At 45.4% G+C, this 18,713-nt stretch overlaps 1 protein-coding gene across 1 annotated transcript in view; it reads right to left on the bottom strand.

Moving 5' to 3' along the window:
* Window positions 1-338: 338 nt before the first annotated feature.
* l2hgdh (L-2-hydroxyglutarate dehydrogenase) overlaps window positions 339-18,713 on the bottom strand; it is a 39,907-nt gene continuing 21,532 nt past the window's right edge. The window contains exons 2-10 of the mRNA XM_029730917.1: window positions 11,379-11,494; window positions 10,962-11,113; window positions 9,437-9,568; window positions 8,000-8,162; window positions 7,857-7,891; window positions 7,556-7,723; window positions 6,496-6,653; window positions 5,786-5,917; window positions 339-1,598 (exon numbers count right to left, since the gene is read on the bottom strand). Of these exons, the coding sequence (XP_029586777.1) occupies window positions 1,403-1,598; window positions 5,786-5,917; window positions 6,496-6,653; window positions 7,556-7,723; window positions 7,857-7,891; window positions 8,000-8,162; window positions 9,437-9,568; window positions 10,962-11,113; window positions 11,379-11,494 (1,252 nt within the window). The 3' untranslated portion in view covers window positions 339-1,402. The remainder of the gene's footprint in view (window positions 1,599-5,785; window positions 5,918-6,495; window positions 6,654-7,555; window positions 7,724-7,856; window positions 7,892-7,999; window positions 8,163-9,436; window positions 9,569-10,961; window positions 11,114-11,378; window positions 11,495-18,713) is intronic.

Genomic DNA, 18,713 nt, shown 5'->3' with positions numbered 1-18,713 from the left:
AAAGAGTTCAATCTTGGTTTCATCAGACCAGATAATCTTGTTTCTCATGGTCTGAGAGTCCTTAAAGTGCCTTTTGACAAACTCCAAGCTGGCTGTCATGTGCCTTCTACTGAGGAGGTGCTTTCGTCTGGCCACTACCTGATTGGTGGAGTTCATTGCTGCAGAAATATTTTGGTACACTTACCAGGATCTGTGCCTTTTCATTTTTAATAAATTAGCAAACATTTCAAAAAAACCTGTTTTCGTTTTGTCATTATAAAAGGTATTGTGTGTAGATTGAGGGAAATAAGGTTGTAACGTAACAAAATGTGGAGAAAAAGAAAATCAAGGAGTCTGAATATTTTCCGAATGCACTTTACATACTCCATTCAGTACATGCTGCTCAGTGTATTCCATTCAGTACATGTGTCACGTCCTGACCAGCAGAGGGAGTAGTTGTTTAGTATTTTTGGTCAGGACGTGGCAGAAGTACTGTGTTGTATGTGTTTTTCTGGTATTTCTGTTTCTATGTTGGTCTGTGTGGCTCCCGATCAGGGACAGCTGGTTATCGTTGTTCCTGATTGGGAGTCATATATTAGGAGTGTGTTTGTCACCTGGTTTTTGTGGGTTGTTTTATTTCGCTCTGCTACGTATAGTTATAGCCTGTGAAACTGTCTCCTGTCGTTCTAGTTTATTGTTTTTCCGTGTGCATCAAACTTAATAAAATGATGTGGGTATTGGTCTGACAGTGATTTCTCCTTATCGTCAGACGACGAAGTCTGTGACAACATGCTGCTCAGTGTACTCCATTCTGGCCTGACCACTCTGCTGTAGGGTTGCAAATTCCAGTAACATTTACAAACCTACCGAGTTTTCCAGAAATCCCTGTTGGAATATTCCTGCAATTAGGAGGGACTAAGCAGATAATCCTGTAATCCTCCAACCTGGATTTCTGGAAAACCTGGGAATTTTTGGAAAGTTACCGGATTTTGCAACCTTACTCTGCTGACGCAGATGGACGCTGGACCAGTGAGCAGCAGTAGCAACAGATTGGATGGATCATTTCCTGGTAAAGTTTCCCCTTGGCACAGATCCAGGATCAGTTTACACTCGCCCACTCCAAACTAACAATTGGGGATAATGCAGAACTGACCCGAGATTAGCATCTCGCCCACTCCAAACTAACCATTGGGGATAATGCAGAACTGACCTGTGATTAGCATCCTAGCATCATCACTGCTTCACTATATCACTAGGTGACCTGCAGCTGGATCAGATGGATCAATGTTGTTGGGGAAGTGTAGGTACGTCCCTATTCCCTGTGGGCTCTGGTCAAAAGTTGTGCATAGAAGTCAAAAAAGAACTCAAAAGTAGGGAATAGGATGCCATTTGGGTATGCATCTGAAGAGCGCCTGTAGAGTTTTTAGAGGCTGAAACGTCTCTCCACCTCGTCTGCTACCATCTCTGCTATGGCCAGGGAAGAGGTGGCGGCGGGCGACGGAGCGTTGCGTACATGGAGGACCCTGCTGCCCACATCACCGACACCAACGTCAAACACAAAGTCATCTACCAGGTTCCCATCGCGGTCCAGAGCCTGGGCCCTCACCCCTGCTGGACCCCTGCAACAGACAAACACACAACACTGTTAAGTCATATTTCCACTATGGACTTGCTCCAGTATTTCACCAAAAAAGGCTCAGACTTTGGTGTTTCCACCTCCACAGCCCGGCTCCAGTGACTCACTGGGCTATGGCCTCAGTGGTGTTTTTCAGCTCGCAATTTACATAATGACTAACTGTGAAACACGGGTTAACACCTTCTCACAAAAGAACTGTCTTGATGGTGCAAAGGTTGTTAATTCTGCTCTTCACAAGTCCTCAGTCAGCCCTACGTAAATACAGGGTATACCTACAGTTCATTCAGAAAGTATTCAGACCCCGTTCCTTTTTCCACATTTTGTTACGTTACAGCCTTATTCTAAAATTGATATAATTATTTTTTCCCCCTCTCAAGCTACACACAATACCTCTTAACGACAAAGCGAAAACAGGTTTAGACATTTTTGCAAGTTCATTAAATATAAAAACATACCTCATTTACATAAGTATTCAGACCTTTTGCTATGAGACTTGAAATTGAGCTCAGGTGCATCCTGTTTCCATTGATCATCTTTGAGATGTTTCTACAATTTGATTGGAGTCCACCTGTTGTAAATTCAATTGATTGGACTGTCTATGTAAGGTCCCACAGTTGACAGTGCATGTCAGAGCAAAAACCAAGCAATGAGGTCGAAGGAATTGTCCGTAGAGCGCCGAGACAGGATTGTGTCGAGGAACAGATCTGGGCAAGGGTACCAAAAAATGTTTGCAGCATTGAAGGTCCCCAAGAACACAGTGGCCTCCATCATTCTTAAATGGAAGAAGTTTGGAACAACCAAGATTCTTCCTAGAGCTGTCCACCCAGCCAAACTGAGCAATCGGGTCAGAAGGGCCTTGGTCAGGGAGGTGACCAAGAACCCGATGGTCACTCTGACAGAGCTCCAGAGTTCCTCTGTGGAGATAGGACAACCTTCCAGAAGGAAAACCATCTCTGTAGCACTCCACCAATCAGGCCTTTATGGTAGTGGCCAGATGGAAGCCACTCCTCAGTAAAAGGTAAATGACAGCCTGCTTGGAGTTTACCAAAAGGCACCTAAAGACTCTCAGACAATGAGAAACAAGATTCTCTGGTCTGATGAAACCAAGATTGAACTCTTTGGCCTGAATGCCAACCCTCACTTCTGTAGGAAACCTGGCACCATCCCTACGGTGAAGCATGGTGGTGGCAGCATCATGCTGTGGGAATGTTTTTCAGCGTAAAGAAGTGGGAGACTAGTCAGGATTGAGGGAAAGATGAACGGAGCAAAGTACAGAGAGATCCTTGATTAAAAACCTGTTCCAGAGCGCTCAGGACCTCAGACTGGGGCGAAGTTTCACCTTCCAACAGGACAACAACCCAAAGCACACAGCCAAGGAGTTGCTTTGGGACTCCTTGAGTGGCCCAGCCAGAGCCCAGACTAGAACCCGACCTGAAAATAACTGTGCAGCGTCATTCCTCATCCAACCTGACAGAGCTTGAGAGGATCTGCAGAGAACAATGGGAGAAACTCCCCAAATACAGGTGTGCCAAGCTTGTAGCGTCATACCCAAGAAGACTCAAGGCTGTAATCACTGCCAAAGGTGCTTCAACAAAGTACTGAGTAAAGGGTCTGAATACTTATGGAAATGTGCTATATATATTTTTTTTAGATAAATTAGCAAAAATGTCTAACCCTGTTTTTGCTTTGTCATTATGGTGTATTATGTGTAGACTGAGGAAAAAAATACAATTTAATCAATTTTAGAATAAGGCTGTAACGTAACAAAATGTGGAAAAAGTCAAGGGGTCTGAATACTTTCTGAATTCACTGTAGATGGAAACACAGATCCCAAAGAATAACACTAGAGCTTACATTAACATAATCACTGGCACCACACTGGTTCTGAAATGGGAAAAAAACAATTTCTGTACAAAAGGCTGTGGATAAATGTTGATGTAAATCAGTTCATTCAATATTGGTCCTTCAAGCCGGATAGAAATAGCACAGAGAATCTTATCCAAAGCTGCAATTTGTCACATTTTGGAGCGACCAATGAAATGCACATAGAAATGTGAGTTATAGATCTGTCATTCATCGAAAGCAAGTCTAACAAGCGGTAGATCTGTTCTATGTGAGCCATTTCTTTTATGCTTCTCGTTCTTAAAATGTGTTTTTTGCGTGTTTTACTTTTGTACACCAGCTTCAAAACAGCTGAAAATACAATATTTTTGGTTATTTAAAATATATTTCACAGCAGTTAAGATGGTACACTGATTATCTAGTTTTTGTTTTGTCACACTGAAATTAGGCGAACTATTTTAATTTTAGCAACCAGGAAATGGCGACACAATTTCTGCATATTGCACATTTTAAGTTCAAAATAAACCCCTAGCCTCTATGCTCCACAACCCAGGCCCTCCTTTGGGAGCCATACATCTTTCGGGGCCATACATATCAAGTGCTCCCTCGCTCCCTCCCTCCCTCGCTCGCTCCCTCCCTCCCTCGCTCCCTCCCTCCCTCGCTCGCTCGCTCCCGTGTGGCTCAGTTGGTAGCGCATGGTGGGACCAGTACGGAGAAGAAAAAAAAATGTATGAAATGTATTCATTACTGTAAGTCGCTCTGGATAAGAGCGTCTGCTAAATGACTAAAATGTAAAAAAATAAATAATGATTTTCTAGCCACCGTGCTTCTACATCTGTATTGCTTCGTGTTTGGGGTTTTAGGCTGCGTTTCTGTACAGCACTTTGTGACATCAGCTGATATAAAAAGTGCTTTATAAATATGATGTGATTGATTTAGGATCAGTTTAGCCTTTTCAATCACAATGATAAGGTAACATGGACAGGAGGACCTGATTTTTCTAGATCAATTCTCCTACTCTGCAGCTTCTCAAATGTGGGCCTGTACAGTAGAATAGCAAAATTACAACTATCAATCTCGTTCACTGGTAGAATAATTGAAAATAGCAAAAGGCCAGATTGGTCATGACCCTCAGGGACTCCAAAGACCTGAAAATACAAGGTGCCATGATTTTAGGTCAGAACACAAAGGAAAATGGTTTGCCACCAATGCCGTCAACCAGGCTGAGAGCAGACTGCAGCACGGTGGACATAGTGGGTAACATCTACCAAGGGTCAAAGCGAACACCACCGAAAGGAGGCACCTGCTACAGCAGGAAGTCAGCAAAATGGAGGAGGAACAGGGTAGGGCCAAAATAGTGGGGTTGGGAGCCTGGACAAGGTGGGAAATAACAGAGAGGAATCTCTTGGGGTGTGCTGTGGAGGATGGAGCCTGCCAGAATCCAGTTTCTGTTAAGATCCGTCTATGACATGCTCCCATCCCCCCACTAACTTACATAGGTGGGGCCTCACTGCCCTCTCGGGCAACTAACCTGGCACCGTGGCGCATGTTTTAACATCCTGCACTTTCACCCTCTCCCAAGGACACTACAGATGGAGGCATGACCAAGTTGAGGGAAACTGGACGACATCCTCGAGAAGAAGGGGAGGAAAAAGAGAAACTCCCACCAACAAAGGTCACTGCATCAGCTTTTTTTCCAGGCCTTGAGAAAACTGGTGCAGCCAGTTCCAGGAAGTACGGCATCCTGGAACAAGCCAGAACATGGGAGATGTGTGCTGACCTGAACAGACGGCTGAGCTTCCCCCCCCCTGGCATTGTTGTCAGCTCTCTCCGTCCAGACATCATCATATGGGAAGAGAAAAGAGAAAAAGTTGGTGATGGTGGAATTCACAGTGCCCTGGGAAGACGGGTGTGAGGAGGCATACCAGCACAAGAAGGAGTATGAAATCCTGGCAGATGATGAGCGAGGCAAGGGGCTTCCCTGCCCTATCAACATGGAGGCTACTTTCCTCTCTGTGCATCAAACGGAAAAGACAGAAGATATGTGGTTCAGCGCCTAGCAAGCACTGCTGAAAAGGCATCCTGTTCGTTGTGGTTGAAAATATCTGCACCAAGCTAGAAACCATCCAACAGGCAGGCAGTGATTTGGCCAATCAGTGTGGACTCACTATCTTGAGGACATTCCAGGTTAGGAGTTGAAACGTCCAGTGATAGGTGGACCTGGCTGATGACGTCTGTGTATCACAAACAGTGTTTGATTGCTATCAGGTACTGAGATACTTCATTACACCCAGAGCCCCTGGAATTTACATTCAGAATCCGTTGTACCTGAGTACGTCGTTTAGAGAGAGCTCTGGGATGAACTTCTTTAAGATGTTGACCTGAGCTCCGATGAACACCCCTCTGTACATCTCTCCAACACCATACACTAGGTTATTCATCACCAGCTTCTGCAGACCTCTGGAACACACACACAGAGAGAGACATTTTACAGAGGAGAGAGATACATAGAGAAACAGCAGAGATACATGTCTGCTTCTATCATCCCGCAGAGGTATTTATCAAGAGAAAGAAGTCCAGAGGTTCCATGAAAATCTACATGAACTTGGATACCGGGTGGATTTAGTCCTCATGGGGAAGCTCTCTGCTAGATTGAAATGGCATGTAAAGGGGAAGCTCTCTGCTAGAATGAAATGGCATGTAAAGGGGAAGCTCTCTGCTAGATTGAAATGGCATGTAAAGGGGAACCTCTCTCTGCTAGATTGAAATGAAATGGCATGTAAAGGGGAAGCTCTCTCTACTAGACAAATGAAATGGCATGTAAAGGGGAAGCTCTCTCTACTAGACAAATGAAATGGCATGTAAAGGGGAAGCTCTCTCTACTAGACAAATGAAATGGCATGTAAAGGGGAACCTCTCTCTGCTAGATTGAAATGAAATGGCATGTAAAGGGGAACGATAAGTAAGAGAAGATATTAAACCAACCTTCCAAATATGACACCTAAATGACATTGCATCATAACTTCTAAGTACAATACCTGAAAGAGAGTGCATCTACAAAGTCCCGGGCATCGAAGTCGTACAGCTTGTATCCCTCTCGTTTAAAGGCCAGGACGGCGTTGGGACCCAGCCAAACACTGCCGTCCATCCGCGGGGTGAAGTGGACCCCCAGGAAGGGGAACTTAGGGTCAGGAACCTAGAGACATGTCTCTGTATCAGTGCATTTCTTTAACAGCACTTAACCGTCTGACATTCCTTGAATCCCAAAATCAACCTTAGCCTCTCTAGCCTAGGCACTTGTGTAGTAAGAAAAATGTAAGTCGACTCTGGATATGAGCGTCTGCTAAATGACTAGAATGTAAATGTAAATATTGAGTAGGTGTGATAGGCCAAGTAGCTATAAAATTGTGACAATGCTATCAGCCTATCTAATCCTTTCAGATCTAAGTGCCGTTAGGGGCTAAGGGTTGAGATACAAGGAGAAAATAGAGGACTTACAGGGTAGATGGTGTCCTAGAGGACTTACAGGGTAGATGGTGTCCTAGAGGACTTACGGGGTAGATGGTGTCCTAGAAGACTTACGGGGTAGATGGTGTCCTAGAGGACTTACGGGGTAGATGGTGTCCTAGAGGACTTACGGGGTAGATGGTGTCCTAGAGGACTTACGGGGTAGATGGTGTCCTAGAGGACTTACGGGGTAGATGGTGTCCTAGAGGACTTACGGGGTAGATGGTGTCCTAGAGGACTAACGGGGTAGATGGTGTCCTAGAGGACTTACGGGGTAGATGGTGTCCTAGAGGACTTACGGGGTAGATGGTGTCCTAGAGGACTTACGGGGTAGATGGTGTCCTAGAGGACTTACGGGGTAGATGGTGTCCTAGAGGACTTACGGGGTAGATGGTGTCCTAGAGGACTTACGGGGTAGATGGTGTCCTAGAGGACTAACAGGGTAGATGGTGTCCTAGAGGACTTACAGGGTAGATGGTGTCCTAGATGGTGTCCTAGAGGACTTACAGGGTAGATGGTGTCCTAGAGGACTTACTGGGTAGATGGTGTCCTAGAGGACTTACTGGGTAGATGGTGTCCTAGAGGACTTACTGGGTAGATGTTTCCCCGGACCAGATAGTGTTTTTCAGGCTTCAGGACCAGGTAATCTCCTCTGAAGGGGACAATGCGAGGGTCTGGACTGCAGCCAGAGATCTGAGAGAGGCGGTCAGAGTACAGACCACCACAGGTCAGCACATACCGACACCTTACCTCCTTACCCTGAGGAGACCACACACAAACACACACACACACACACGTTAGTTACAGCTTAAAAACAAAAAGTTCTCAGCCATTTCCATGGCATTTTACTAATTTAGCGCGCACACACACACACACACACACACACACCTACCTTTGAGTCTCTGATAACGATGGGATATTTTATTCCTGAAAGTTTTTGAAGATAAAAATAAATAAATAAATAATCACAAGTGCATCCCAACTTTTCATCAAATCTCTTAGTGTTCTGAGGTGAGGAAAGTACGGAACAAATACCATCAGTGTTACCAGCGGGGCTTTCCTTCACCATGGCCATGTCACTAGCCTCATATTCAGTAACCACGGTCCCTCCAGCCTCCTGGAAGTCTTTGGCGTATGCGAGTGACACCAGCCTCCAGTCCACGATGCCAGTGTAGGGAGAGTCCAGGGCCATCAGACCCTGAAAGGAAGAGTTTAACCATAAGCTGTTAACGCTGATACTCTATCCTGGGCAGTGTACCAAATGGCACCCTTGTTCCCTAGAAAGAGCACTACTTTTGACCAGGGAATATGACGTAATTTCCAAACCAGGCCATAAGTAGTGCTCTGTATTGGCAATAGGGTGTACTTTCAGACTCAATCCTGGACTTTCACTATGAAGCACCTTAGTAAAGAGACTTGAATATATATATATTTTTTCTCACCCGCTCTCACCCGCTCTCTCACCCTGCAGTAGGGCTCTCTCTCTCACGCTCTCTCTCACCCTGCAGTAGGGCTCTCTCTCTCACGCTCTCTCTCACCCTGCAGTAGGGCTCTCTCTCTCACGCTCTCTCTCACCCTGCAGTAGGGCTCTCTCTCTCACGCTCTCTCTCACCCTGCAGTAGGGCTCTCTCTCTGACGCTCTCTCTCACCCTGCAGTAGGGCTCTCTCTCTCTCTCTCTCTCACGCTCTCTCTCACCCTGCAGTAGGGCTCTCCCTCTCTCACGCTCTCTCTCACCCTGCAGTAGGGCTTTCTCTCTCTCACGCTCTCTCTCACCCTGCAGTAGGGCTCTCTCTCTGACGCTCTCTCTCACCCTGCAGTAGGGCTCTCTCTCTCTCTCTCTCTCTCACCCGCTCTCTCACCCTGCAGTAGGGCTCTCTCTCTCACGCTCTCTCTCACCCTGCAGTAGGGCTCCCTCTCTCTCACGCTATCTCTCACCCTGCAGTAGGGCTCTCTCTCTCACGCTCTCTCTCACCCTGCAGTAGGACTCTCTCTCTCTCACGCTCTCTCTCACCCTGCAGTAGGGCTCCCTCTCTCTCACGCTCTCTCTCACCCTGCAGTAGGGCTCCCTCTCTCACGCTCTCTCTCACCCTGCAGTAGGGCTCTCTCTCTCACGCTCTCTCTCACCCTGCAGTAGGGCTCCCTCTCTCTCACGCTCTCTCTCACCCTGCAGTAGGGCTCCCTCTCTCTCACGCTCTCTCTCACCCTGCAGTAGGGCTCCCTCTCTCTCACGCTATCTCTCACCCTGCAGTAGGGCTCTCTCTCTCACGCTCTCTCTCACCCTGCAGTAGGGCTCTCTCTCTCTCACGCTCTCTCTCACCCTGCAGTAGGGCTCCCTCTCTCTCACGCTCTCTCTCACCCTGCAGTAGGGCTCCCTCTCTCTCACGCTCTCTCTCACCCTGCAGTAGGGCTCTCTCTCTCACGCTCTCTCTCACCCTGCAGTAGGGCTCTCTCTCACGCGCTCTCTCTCTCACCCTGCAGTAGGGCTCTCTCTCTCGGATCCCCTTGGCGTCTATCATGGTGAGGTCACGCACGTTGTTCTTCTGTCCTCGCTCGTACAGCGCTTTGAGCCTGGGAATCTCCTCTCGCTCCACAGCGACGATCAGCTGCCAACACATAGGCCAAGCCGTAGACGTGACCAGCAAATATTTTTGTGATCAACTTTTTCTTTATTTTTCAAAGAACAACAGAAAACACCACATAGGAGCCGGAATGAATATACAGGAAGAGACCGTATTATACAGTGATATACAGGAAGAGACCGTATTTTACAGGAAGAGACCGTATTATACAGGAAGAGACCGTATTATACAGGAAGAGACCGTATTATACAGGAAGAGACCGTATTATACAGGAAGAGACCGTATTATACAGTGATATACAGGAAGAGACCGTATTATACAGGAAGAGACCGTATTATACAGGAAGAGACAGTATTATACAGTAAGAGACAGTTCTATAAGTAAAACATTTTTTTTAGCATTGTCACATACACCGGATAGATGCGGTGAAATGTGTTGTTTTACAGGGTCAGTCATAGTAGTACAGCAACCCTGGAGCAAATTAGGTTGAAGTGCTTTGCTCAAGGGCACATTGACAGATGTTTCATCTTGTCGTCTCGGGGTGTTCGAACCAGCGACCTTTCGGTTACTGGCCCAACGCTCTAACCGCCCCAACGCTCTAACCGGCCCAACGCTCTAACCGGCCCAACGCTCTAACCGGCCCAGCGCTCTAACCGGCCCAGCGCTCTAACCGGCCCAGCGCTCTAACCGGCCCAGCGCTCTAACCGGCCCAACGCTCTAACCGGCCCAACGCTTTAACCGGCCCAACGCTCTAACCGGCCCAACGCTCTAACCGGCCCAACGCTCTAACCGGCCCAACGCTTTAACCGGCCCAACGCTCTAACCGGCCCAGCGCTCTAACCGGCCCAACGCTTTAACCGGCCCAACGCTCTAACCGGCCCAAGGCTCTAACCGGCCCAACGCTCTAACCGGCCCAACGCTCTAACCGGCCCAACGCTCTAACCACTAGGCAAGAAGCCACGACCCTGTAAACCAGTTGTTGCAGGTAAATACAATGAAATTAGTCCATAAATACAAATCGCACACCGAGCTACATCAACAACCCCCCAAACGATCTGATTAGTGATTAGCATTGACATACTCTCTGGATATACTGTAAATGGTATACCGGTTATGGTGAAACGTGTCATGCACAAACTGAAACGATACTAGCAAATACAATTTTTTTATTTTTTTATTTAACCTTTTAAACATTATTCAACCTTGAGGTTAGAAACCTCCTTTTGCGAGGGGAACCTGGATAGAAGATCATACTAACTTCTGCTACAACGACAATAGGTGCTTTAAGGGAAGAAAATACTTTGAGGTCCAAATCCAAGCGATACGTCTTCTCATCAATATTTACCAAACCACGGTAAACAACAACAACATCTACAGCCTTAATAAGGCCAAACCCGATGTTAATTAGAGAACTCACCTTTCCACACCTCTTATAGGGGAGTCCTTTCTTGTCCAGGTATTCGTAGGCCATAGTGGTCCCTTTGCCACAGAGACGGGCCTTCAGAGACCCGGGGGTATAGTAAATCCCACTGTGGATCACACCGCTGTTGTGGCCGCTTTGGTGGACGGCTGAGGACAGGACACAGAACAGTGTTAATTCCCCAATAAGGTTGTAGGGAAAAGGAGCAAAAAGTAGAAACGTGTTTGGCTGATGGCTAAAACTAGGACAGAGTGGCACAATAGAAACTTGTTTTCCTTGTGAAAATGTTTTCCGTTTGGAACAGTGCAAAAAAATGTTTTTTGCAACGGTGTCCGACTAATGAATGCACCCCCAGGCTAACATGAACGTCAAGTTAGCGACCCCTCCCTCCCTCCCTCCCTGCCTGCCACGTACCCAGGTCCTTCTCCTTCTCCAGCAGAATGAAGCTAAGCGTGGGGTGTCTGAGGATGAGCTCTCTGGCTGAGGCCAGGCCCACGATGCCTCCACCCACCACAGCCACATCATACGTACTGCAACACAAAGACATGTCATCAGGGACAGGTTCATTAGTAGTCAGCATTAAGGGACAGGTTCATTAGTAGTCAGCATTAAGGGACAGGTTCATTAGTAGTCAGCATTAAGGGACAGGTTCATTAGTAGTCAGCATTAAGGGACAGGTTCATTAGTAGTCAGCATTAAGGGACAGGTGGGGGTTCATTAGTAGTCAGCATTAAGGGACAGGTTCATTAGTAGTCAGCATTAAGGGACAGGTGAGGGTTCATTAGTAGTCAGCATTAAGGGACAGGTGGGGGTTCATTGGTAGTCAGCATTAAGGGACAGGTGGGGGGTTCATTAGTAGTCAGCATTAAGGGACAGGTTCATTAGTAGTCAGCATTAAGGGACAGGTTCATTAGTAGTCAGCATTAAGGGACAGGTGGGGGTTCATTAGTAGTCAGCATTAAGGGACAGGTGAGGGTTCATTAGTAGTCAGCATTAAGGGACAGGGGAGGGTTCATTAGTAGTCAGCATTAAGGGACAGGTTCATTAGTAGTCAGCATTAAGGGACAGGTTCATTAGTAGTCAGCATTAAGGGACAGGTGAGGGTTTATTAGTAATCAGCATTAAGGGACAGGTGAGGGTTCATTAGTAGTCAGCATTAAGGGACAGGTGAAGGTTCATTAGTAGTCAGCATTAAGGGACAGGTGAGGGGTCATTAGTAGTCAGCATTAAGGGACAGGTGAAGGTTCATTAGTAGTCAGCATTAAGGGACAGGTTAATTAGTAGTCAGCATTAAGGGACAGGTTAATTAGTAGTCAGCATTAAGGGACAGGTGGGGGTTCATTAGTAGTCAGCATTAAGGGACAGGTTCATTAGTAGTCAGCATTAAGGGACAGGTATGTTCATTAGTAGTCAGCATTAAGGGACAGGTTAATTAGTAGTCAGCATTAAGGGACAGGTGAGGGTTCATTAGTAGTCAGCATTAAGGGACAGGAGAGGGTTAATTAGTAGTCAGCATTAAGGGACAGGTGAGGGGTCATTAGTAGTCAGCATTAAGGGACAGGTGGGGGTTCATTAGTAGTCAGCATTAAGGGACAGGTGAGGGTTCATTAGTAGTCAGCATTAAGGGACAGGTGGAGGTTCATTAGTAGTCAGCATTAAGGGACAGGTTCATTAGTAGTCAGCATTAAGGGACAGGTTCATTAGTAGTCAGCATTAAGGGACAGGTTCATTAGTAGTCAGCATTAAGGGACAGGTTCATTAGTAGTCAGCATTAAGGGACAGGTTCATTAGTAGTCAGCATTAAGGGACAGGTTCATTAGTAGTCAGCATTAAGGGACAGGTTCATTAGTAGTCAGCATTAAGGGACAGGTTCATTAGTAGTCAGCATTAAGGGACAGGTGGGGGTTCATTAGTAGTCAGCATTAAGGGACAGGTTCATTAGTAGTCAGCATTAAGGGACAGGTGGGGTTCATCAGTAGTCAGCGTTAAGGGACAGGTTCATTAGTAGTCAGCATTAAGGGACAGGTGGGGGTTCATTAGTAGTCAGCATTAAGGGACAGGTGAGTTCATTAGTAGTCAGCATTAAGGGACAGGTAGGTTCATTAGTAGTCAGCATTAAGGGACAGGTGAGAGTTCATTAGTAGTCAGCGTTAAGGGACAGGTTCATTAGTAGTCAGCATTAAGGGACAGGTGGGTTCATCAGTAGTCAGCGTTAAGGGACAGGTGGGTTCATCAGTAGTCAGCGTTAAGGGACAGGTGAGGGTTCATTAGTAGTCAGCATTAAGGGACAGGTGGGGGTTCATTAGTAGTCAGCATTAAGGGACAGGTTCATTAGTAGTCAGCATTAAAGGACAGGTGAGGGTTCATTAGTAGTCAGCATTAAGGGACAGGTGGGGGTTCATTAGTAGTCAGCATTAAGGGACAGGTGGGTTCATTAGTAGTCAGCATTAAGGGACAGGTGAGTTCATTAGTAGTCAGCATTAAGGGACAGGTGAGGGGTCATTAGTAGTCAGCGTTAAGGGACAGGTTCATTAGTAGTCAGCATTAAGGGACAGGTGTGGGGTCATTAGTAGTCAGCATTAAGGGACAGGTGAGGGTTCATTAGTAGTCAGCATTAAGGGACAGGTGGTGGTTCATTAGTAGTCAGCATTAAGGGACAGGTGAGGGGTTCATTAGTAGTCAGCATTAAGGGACAGGTTCATTAGTAGTCAGCATTAAGGGACAGGTGAAGGTTCATTAGTAGTCAGCGTTAAGGGACAGGTGAGGGTTCATTAGTAGTCAGCATTAAGGGACAGGTGAGGGGTCATTAGTAGTCAGCATTAAGGGACAGGTGAGGGGTTCATTAGTAGTCAGCATTAAGGGACAGGTGGGGGTTCATTAGTAGTCAGCATTAAGGGACAGGTGAGTTCATTAGTAGTCAGCATTAAGGGACAGGTAGGTTCATTAGTAGTCAGCGTTAAGGGACAGGTTCATTAGTAATCAGCATTAAGGGACAGGTGAGGGTTCATTAGTAGTCAGCATTAAGGGACAGGTGAGGGTTCATTAGTAGTCAGCATTAAGGGACAGGTTCATTAGTAGTCAGCATTAAGGGACAGGTGCGGGTTCATTAGTAGTCAGCATTAAGGGACAGGTCGGGGTTCATTAGTAGTCAGCATTAAGGGACAGGTTCATTAGTAGTCAGCATTAAGGGACAGGTGAGGGTTCATTAGTAGTCAGCATTAAGGGACAGGTGAGGGTTCATTAGTAGTCAGCATTAAGGGACAGGTTCATTAGTAATCAGCATTAAGGGACAGGTGAGGGTTCATTAGTAGTCAGCATTAAGGGACAGGTGGGGGTTCATTAGTAGTCAGCATTAAGGGACAGGTAGGGGTTCATTAGTAGTCAGCATTAAGGGACAGGTTCATTAGTAGTCAGCATTAAGGGACAGGTAGGTTCATTAGTAGTCAGCATTAAGGGACAGGTGAGGGTTCATTAGTAGTCAGCATTAAGGGACAGGTGAGGGGTCATTAGTAGTCAGCATTAAGGGACAGGCGAGGGTTCATTAGTAGTCAGCATTAAGGGACAGGTAAGGGGTTCATTAGTAGTCAGCATTAAGGGACAGGTGAAGGTTCATTAGTAGTCAGCATTAAGGGACAGGTGGGGGTTCATTAGTAGTCAGCATTAAGGGACAGGTGAGGGTTCATTAGTAGTCAGCATTAAGGGACAGGTTCATTAGTAGTCAGCATTAAGGGACAGGTTCATTAGTAGTCAGCATTAAGGGACAGGTTCATTAGTAGTCAGCATTAAGGGACAGGTGGGGGTTCATTAGTAGTCAGCATTAAGGGACAGGTGAGGGTTCATTAGTAGTCAGCATTAAGGGACAGGTGGGGGTTCATTAGTAGTCAGCATTAAGGGACAGGTGAGGGTTCATTAGTAGTCAGCATTAAGGGACAGGTTCATTAGTAGTCAGCATTAAGGGACAGGTGAAGGTTCATTAGTAGTCAGCATTAAGGGACAGGTGGGGTTCATTAGTAGTCAGCAGGACACTGCATTACACCACTTTCAAATAGTTTCTACCGTCAGGCCCACATCCTCATCTAATCCAGGAATGATCCAGTTAGAAACAGAATGCTACCTAACAACAGAATAAATTCCAGAAAGAAGTCATCACTTCGTATTCATACTACTCCGACACTTAAAGTCACTTCAAGGTGACAGAACTTGTATTCCTGAAGTTACAGATACTAGTGATGTGGTTCCATGCTATTCAGGAGCTCCGTGGAGTGGACCCGTCGTGTCCGGAAGTAAATTAGTCATTCATTGTAGCCATTGGCACCCTGTCGAGTTGCTATTTTCTCGTGACAATTAACTTGTGACATTCCTGGGTTCCTCATTATATTAATAAAGTCAGATTTAAAAATCAACAAATATGACATCGGTTTAAAAAAAAAAAAAGGTTAAAATGGGTACAAGACTGTGTACATATCTGACTGTGTTGGTAAAATCACTACATATCCCATCAAGCCAAGCGGGGAGAAGCTGGCCGTTGTCATAGTTCCAAGACCAGTCAGAAATGTCTAGCTACGCTAAATGGATCTCCAAACTGACACTGGATCAACGTTAAGTAGCAAATCATATCCTTCGCCACGACTATTCAACAAAACAATAAATAATTTGAACGTTTATTTCCAGCAAATGTCTTAGTTTACATGATAGTATAACTAGTAAAATAAGTTGAAGTTGAGAGTTTATTTATGAAGTTTGACAATGAGGATGTAAACTAGCATAGTTCAGCTAGTTTAGCCAGGGAAAACGAGGAGCATTTTTGGGACTGGATATAGACGGGCACGAGGTTCATTCTGGAGACAGATTGTAGTTTTTATGCCCTAATAACTGGAGCTGACAGCGAAAAGTTAAATTCAGAGACTGAAATGAATACAAATATTTTCGGGAGAGCGAATCGATATACAATCCTGAAAATCAGCTGTAACTGTCAATAGTAAAACAACGCTTATAACGATATTATTAATTAATACATTTTTCTCACCAATTACAATCTTGTTTCATCGCTGCAACTCCCCAACAAGTTCGGGAGGGGAAGGTCGAGTCATGCGACCTCCGAAACATGACCCGCCAAACCGTGCTTCTTAACACACGAACGCTTAACCCGGAAGACAGCTGCACCGTTGTGTCGGAGGAAACACCATTCACCTGACAACTGAGGTCAGCCTGCAGGCACACGGCCCACCACAAGGAGTCGCTAGAGTGCGATGAGACAATTAAAGCTCCCCCCGGCCAAACCCTACCCTAACCCAGACGACGCTGGGCCAATTATGCGCCACCCTATGGGACTCTCGATCATGGCCGGTTGTGATAAACCCCGGGATCGAACCAGGGTCTGTAGTGACGCCTCTAGCACTGCGATGTAGTGCCTTAGACCGCTGCGCCACTCGGGAGCCCATAAAAAGGTTTGTTTTAAAACAATGTTTGAGTGAAACTCAAACCCAAAACTTAAAAATTGTGAAGTTGCTTCCGGACACGATAGACTCCTCCTCACCACTCAATTGAAGGCCTCTTTACTTTTACTCAAGTATGAAAATGGATAATCTAGGCAGCCACTAAAGGGCTTCATGGATCTCCACTATCGTCTGGGCTTGGTGGGCACGTGTCCCCCGGCAACCGGTTCGTGTCCCCCGGCGACCGGTTCATAAAACATTCTCCATTCAGGCTGCAAAGGCTTCAATTTCCTCCTTAACTAGATGAGAAGGTGGGGGAATATGCATGAAACTCCAGCACCATGCTAGAGTGGCTAATGCCTAGGCTACTTCCTGATGTTACAGATGGGTTCAGCCAGGTAGTCTGCTGCAATATGATTGGCTGAACGTGGGCACGGGTTAATGTCGAGAAGGTGGAAAAAAAGGGTTAAATATACGTAATTTCTTTATCACATACAATTTCTCACCACTATCCAAGGGGGCTAATGCCTAGGAATGGTACTTTCTGATGTCGCGCCCGCATTCAGCCAATCACATTTCAGCAGACTACCCCCTGGCTGAACGCGGGCGCAACATCAGGAAGTAGCCTAGAGATTAGCCACTCTACGATAGTGGTGGGAAATCGTGTTTGATGAAGAAAGTAAGCATATTTAACCCTTTTTTCCCGCCTTCTCGACATTAACCCACTCCAATTTTAAATCCAACTAAAGGTGTTTGGTGCAGTATTTCTCAACTTTTAAAAATCGCTCAACGTGTCGTGTTAAGTTGGGCTGCTGGGCAGGTCTGTCTCACTATCAATGCTATTGAGTACCACAGAGTGAGTCATAATACCCATAAAACCAAGCGGGCAAATGGTTCCATTCGTTTTTCCACCATTGATTTTTACCCCATAGGGGATTTTAGAAACACAAGAAATAAGGTGTTTCGTGTAGGCTTACCCTGACGTACTGACTAGACTGGGCATACGTGTGCGTCCACATGCTGATTTTTGTCCATCCACACCAGACGCGATCAGGACGCGCAGGTTGAAATATCAAAACGAACTCTGAGCCAACTATATTCATTTGGGGACAGGTCGAAAAGCATTGAAACATTCATGGCAATTTAGCTAGCTAGCTTGCTGTTTCTGTCGTGGAAAATGGTCTTAAAAGTAACACTCTTTACAAGAACTTGTAAATTCAATATAGACTTTAATACAAAGTAACAAAGCCGAGCTGGTCCGCGGAGCAACTGCCTTTCCCCAGCCCCAGCTCTGCTTTTTATCCACATACAATACATAGGTCCATCCTTTATGTAAATGAAGAAAAACCCTTTTTCCTTTCTGCCACCATTATCTTTCAATCCTATGGATAACGCCCACATCTGAGGATAACGCCCATATCTGCTCTTATTTCTAACATAATGGTGGCCAAACCTTCCTCACGTGAACATAAAATTAATGCATGCATCACATGCATGCTCTCGGTTGCCTGTCCCATCTTCCTTTCACGTGTGTTTCTTTCTGAGTTCACCAGGTTCATATGTACTTAATCAGTTACCTCATTTCATGTACTTTTCCAGATGTACCCTAGGCAGTGTATGTTTAACATAATTTCATTTACCTAACTGTACTTTGTCATGGCTCTGTAATTAGGCCGCCTGGCCCTTACATGATCCCCAACGTCCTTGTTATCTTTACTTAACCTTGTTATCTTTAGGAGAAAAGGAGATTTTCTCCTAGTTAATGTATCTATGTCTTTCCTTCCTTCAGCACGTTTTTCCTTCTCCCACATAAATCCCTCCTCTGGGACTAATTAGTCCCACACAAAACAAAACAAAAACATCCTTAGAGAAGTGAAAGATGGGAAATGGATAACAACAAATTAATAATAATAATAATAATAATCCATCAATATTAAGGGTGTAGAACGCAATGTGAAAAGATAAAACATACTTGTACACTGGACCAAACATCTCCAATCCAATAACAAAGATAGGAGTAAAAGATCCAGTCAAATTACAACGATAATGAGAATATATTCGTGACAAATCAATATACCATGAGGATACACATGACACATGAATAAACTATGATGAAGCATGAGCATGTAGTACAAAGCCTTGCCTGAGGTTGTCTCAGATATGTAGAATATACGTAGAATATATATATAGGATATATATAGAATACTGGAAAAATACAAAGAACAATAATAAACATGCTAAGAATGATTAAAAGGTAATACATGAATATATTGGTGATATACGAATAACATATGTATAATATATGAATATGCAC

The sequence above is a fragment of the Salmo trutta genome, chromosome 33 (assembly GCF_901001165.1).
Source record: "Salmo trutta chromosome 33, fSalTru1.1, whole genome shotgun sequence".
Lineage (NCBI taxonomy): Eukaryota > Metazoa > Chordata > Actinopteri > Salmoniformes > Salmonidae > Salmo > Salmo trutta.
This window is presented reverse-complemented; position numbering and strand designations above follow the sequence as displayed.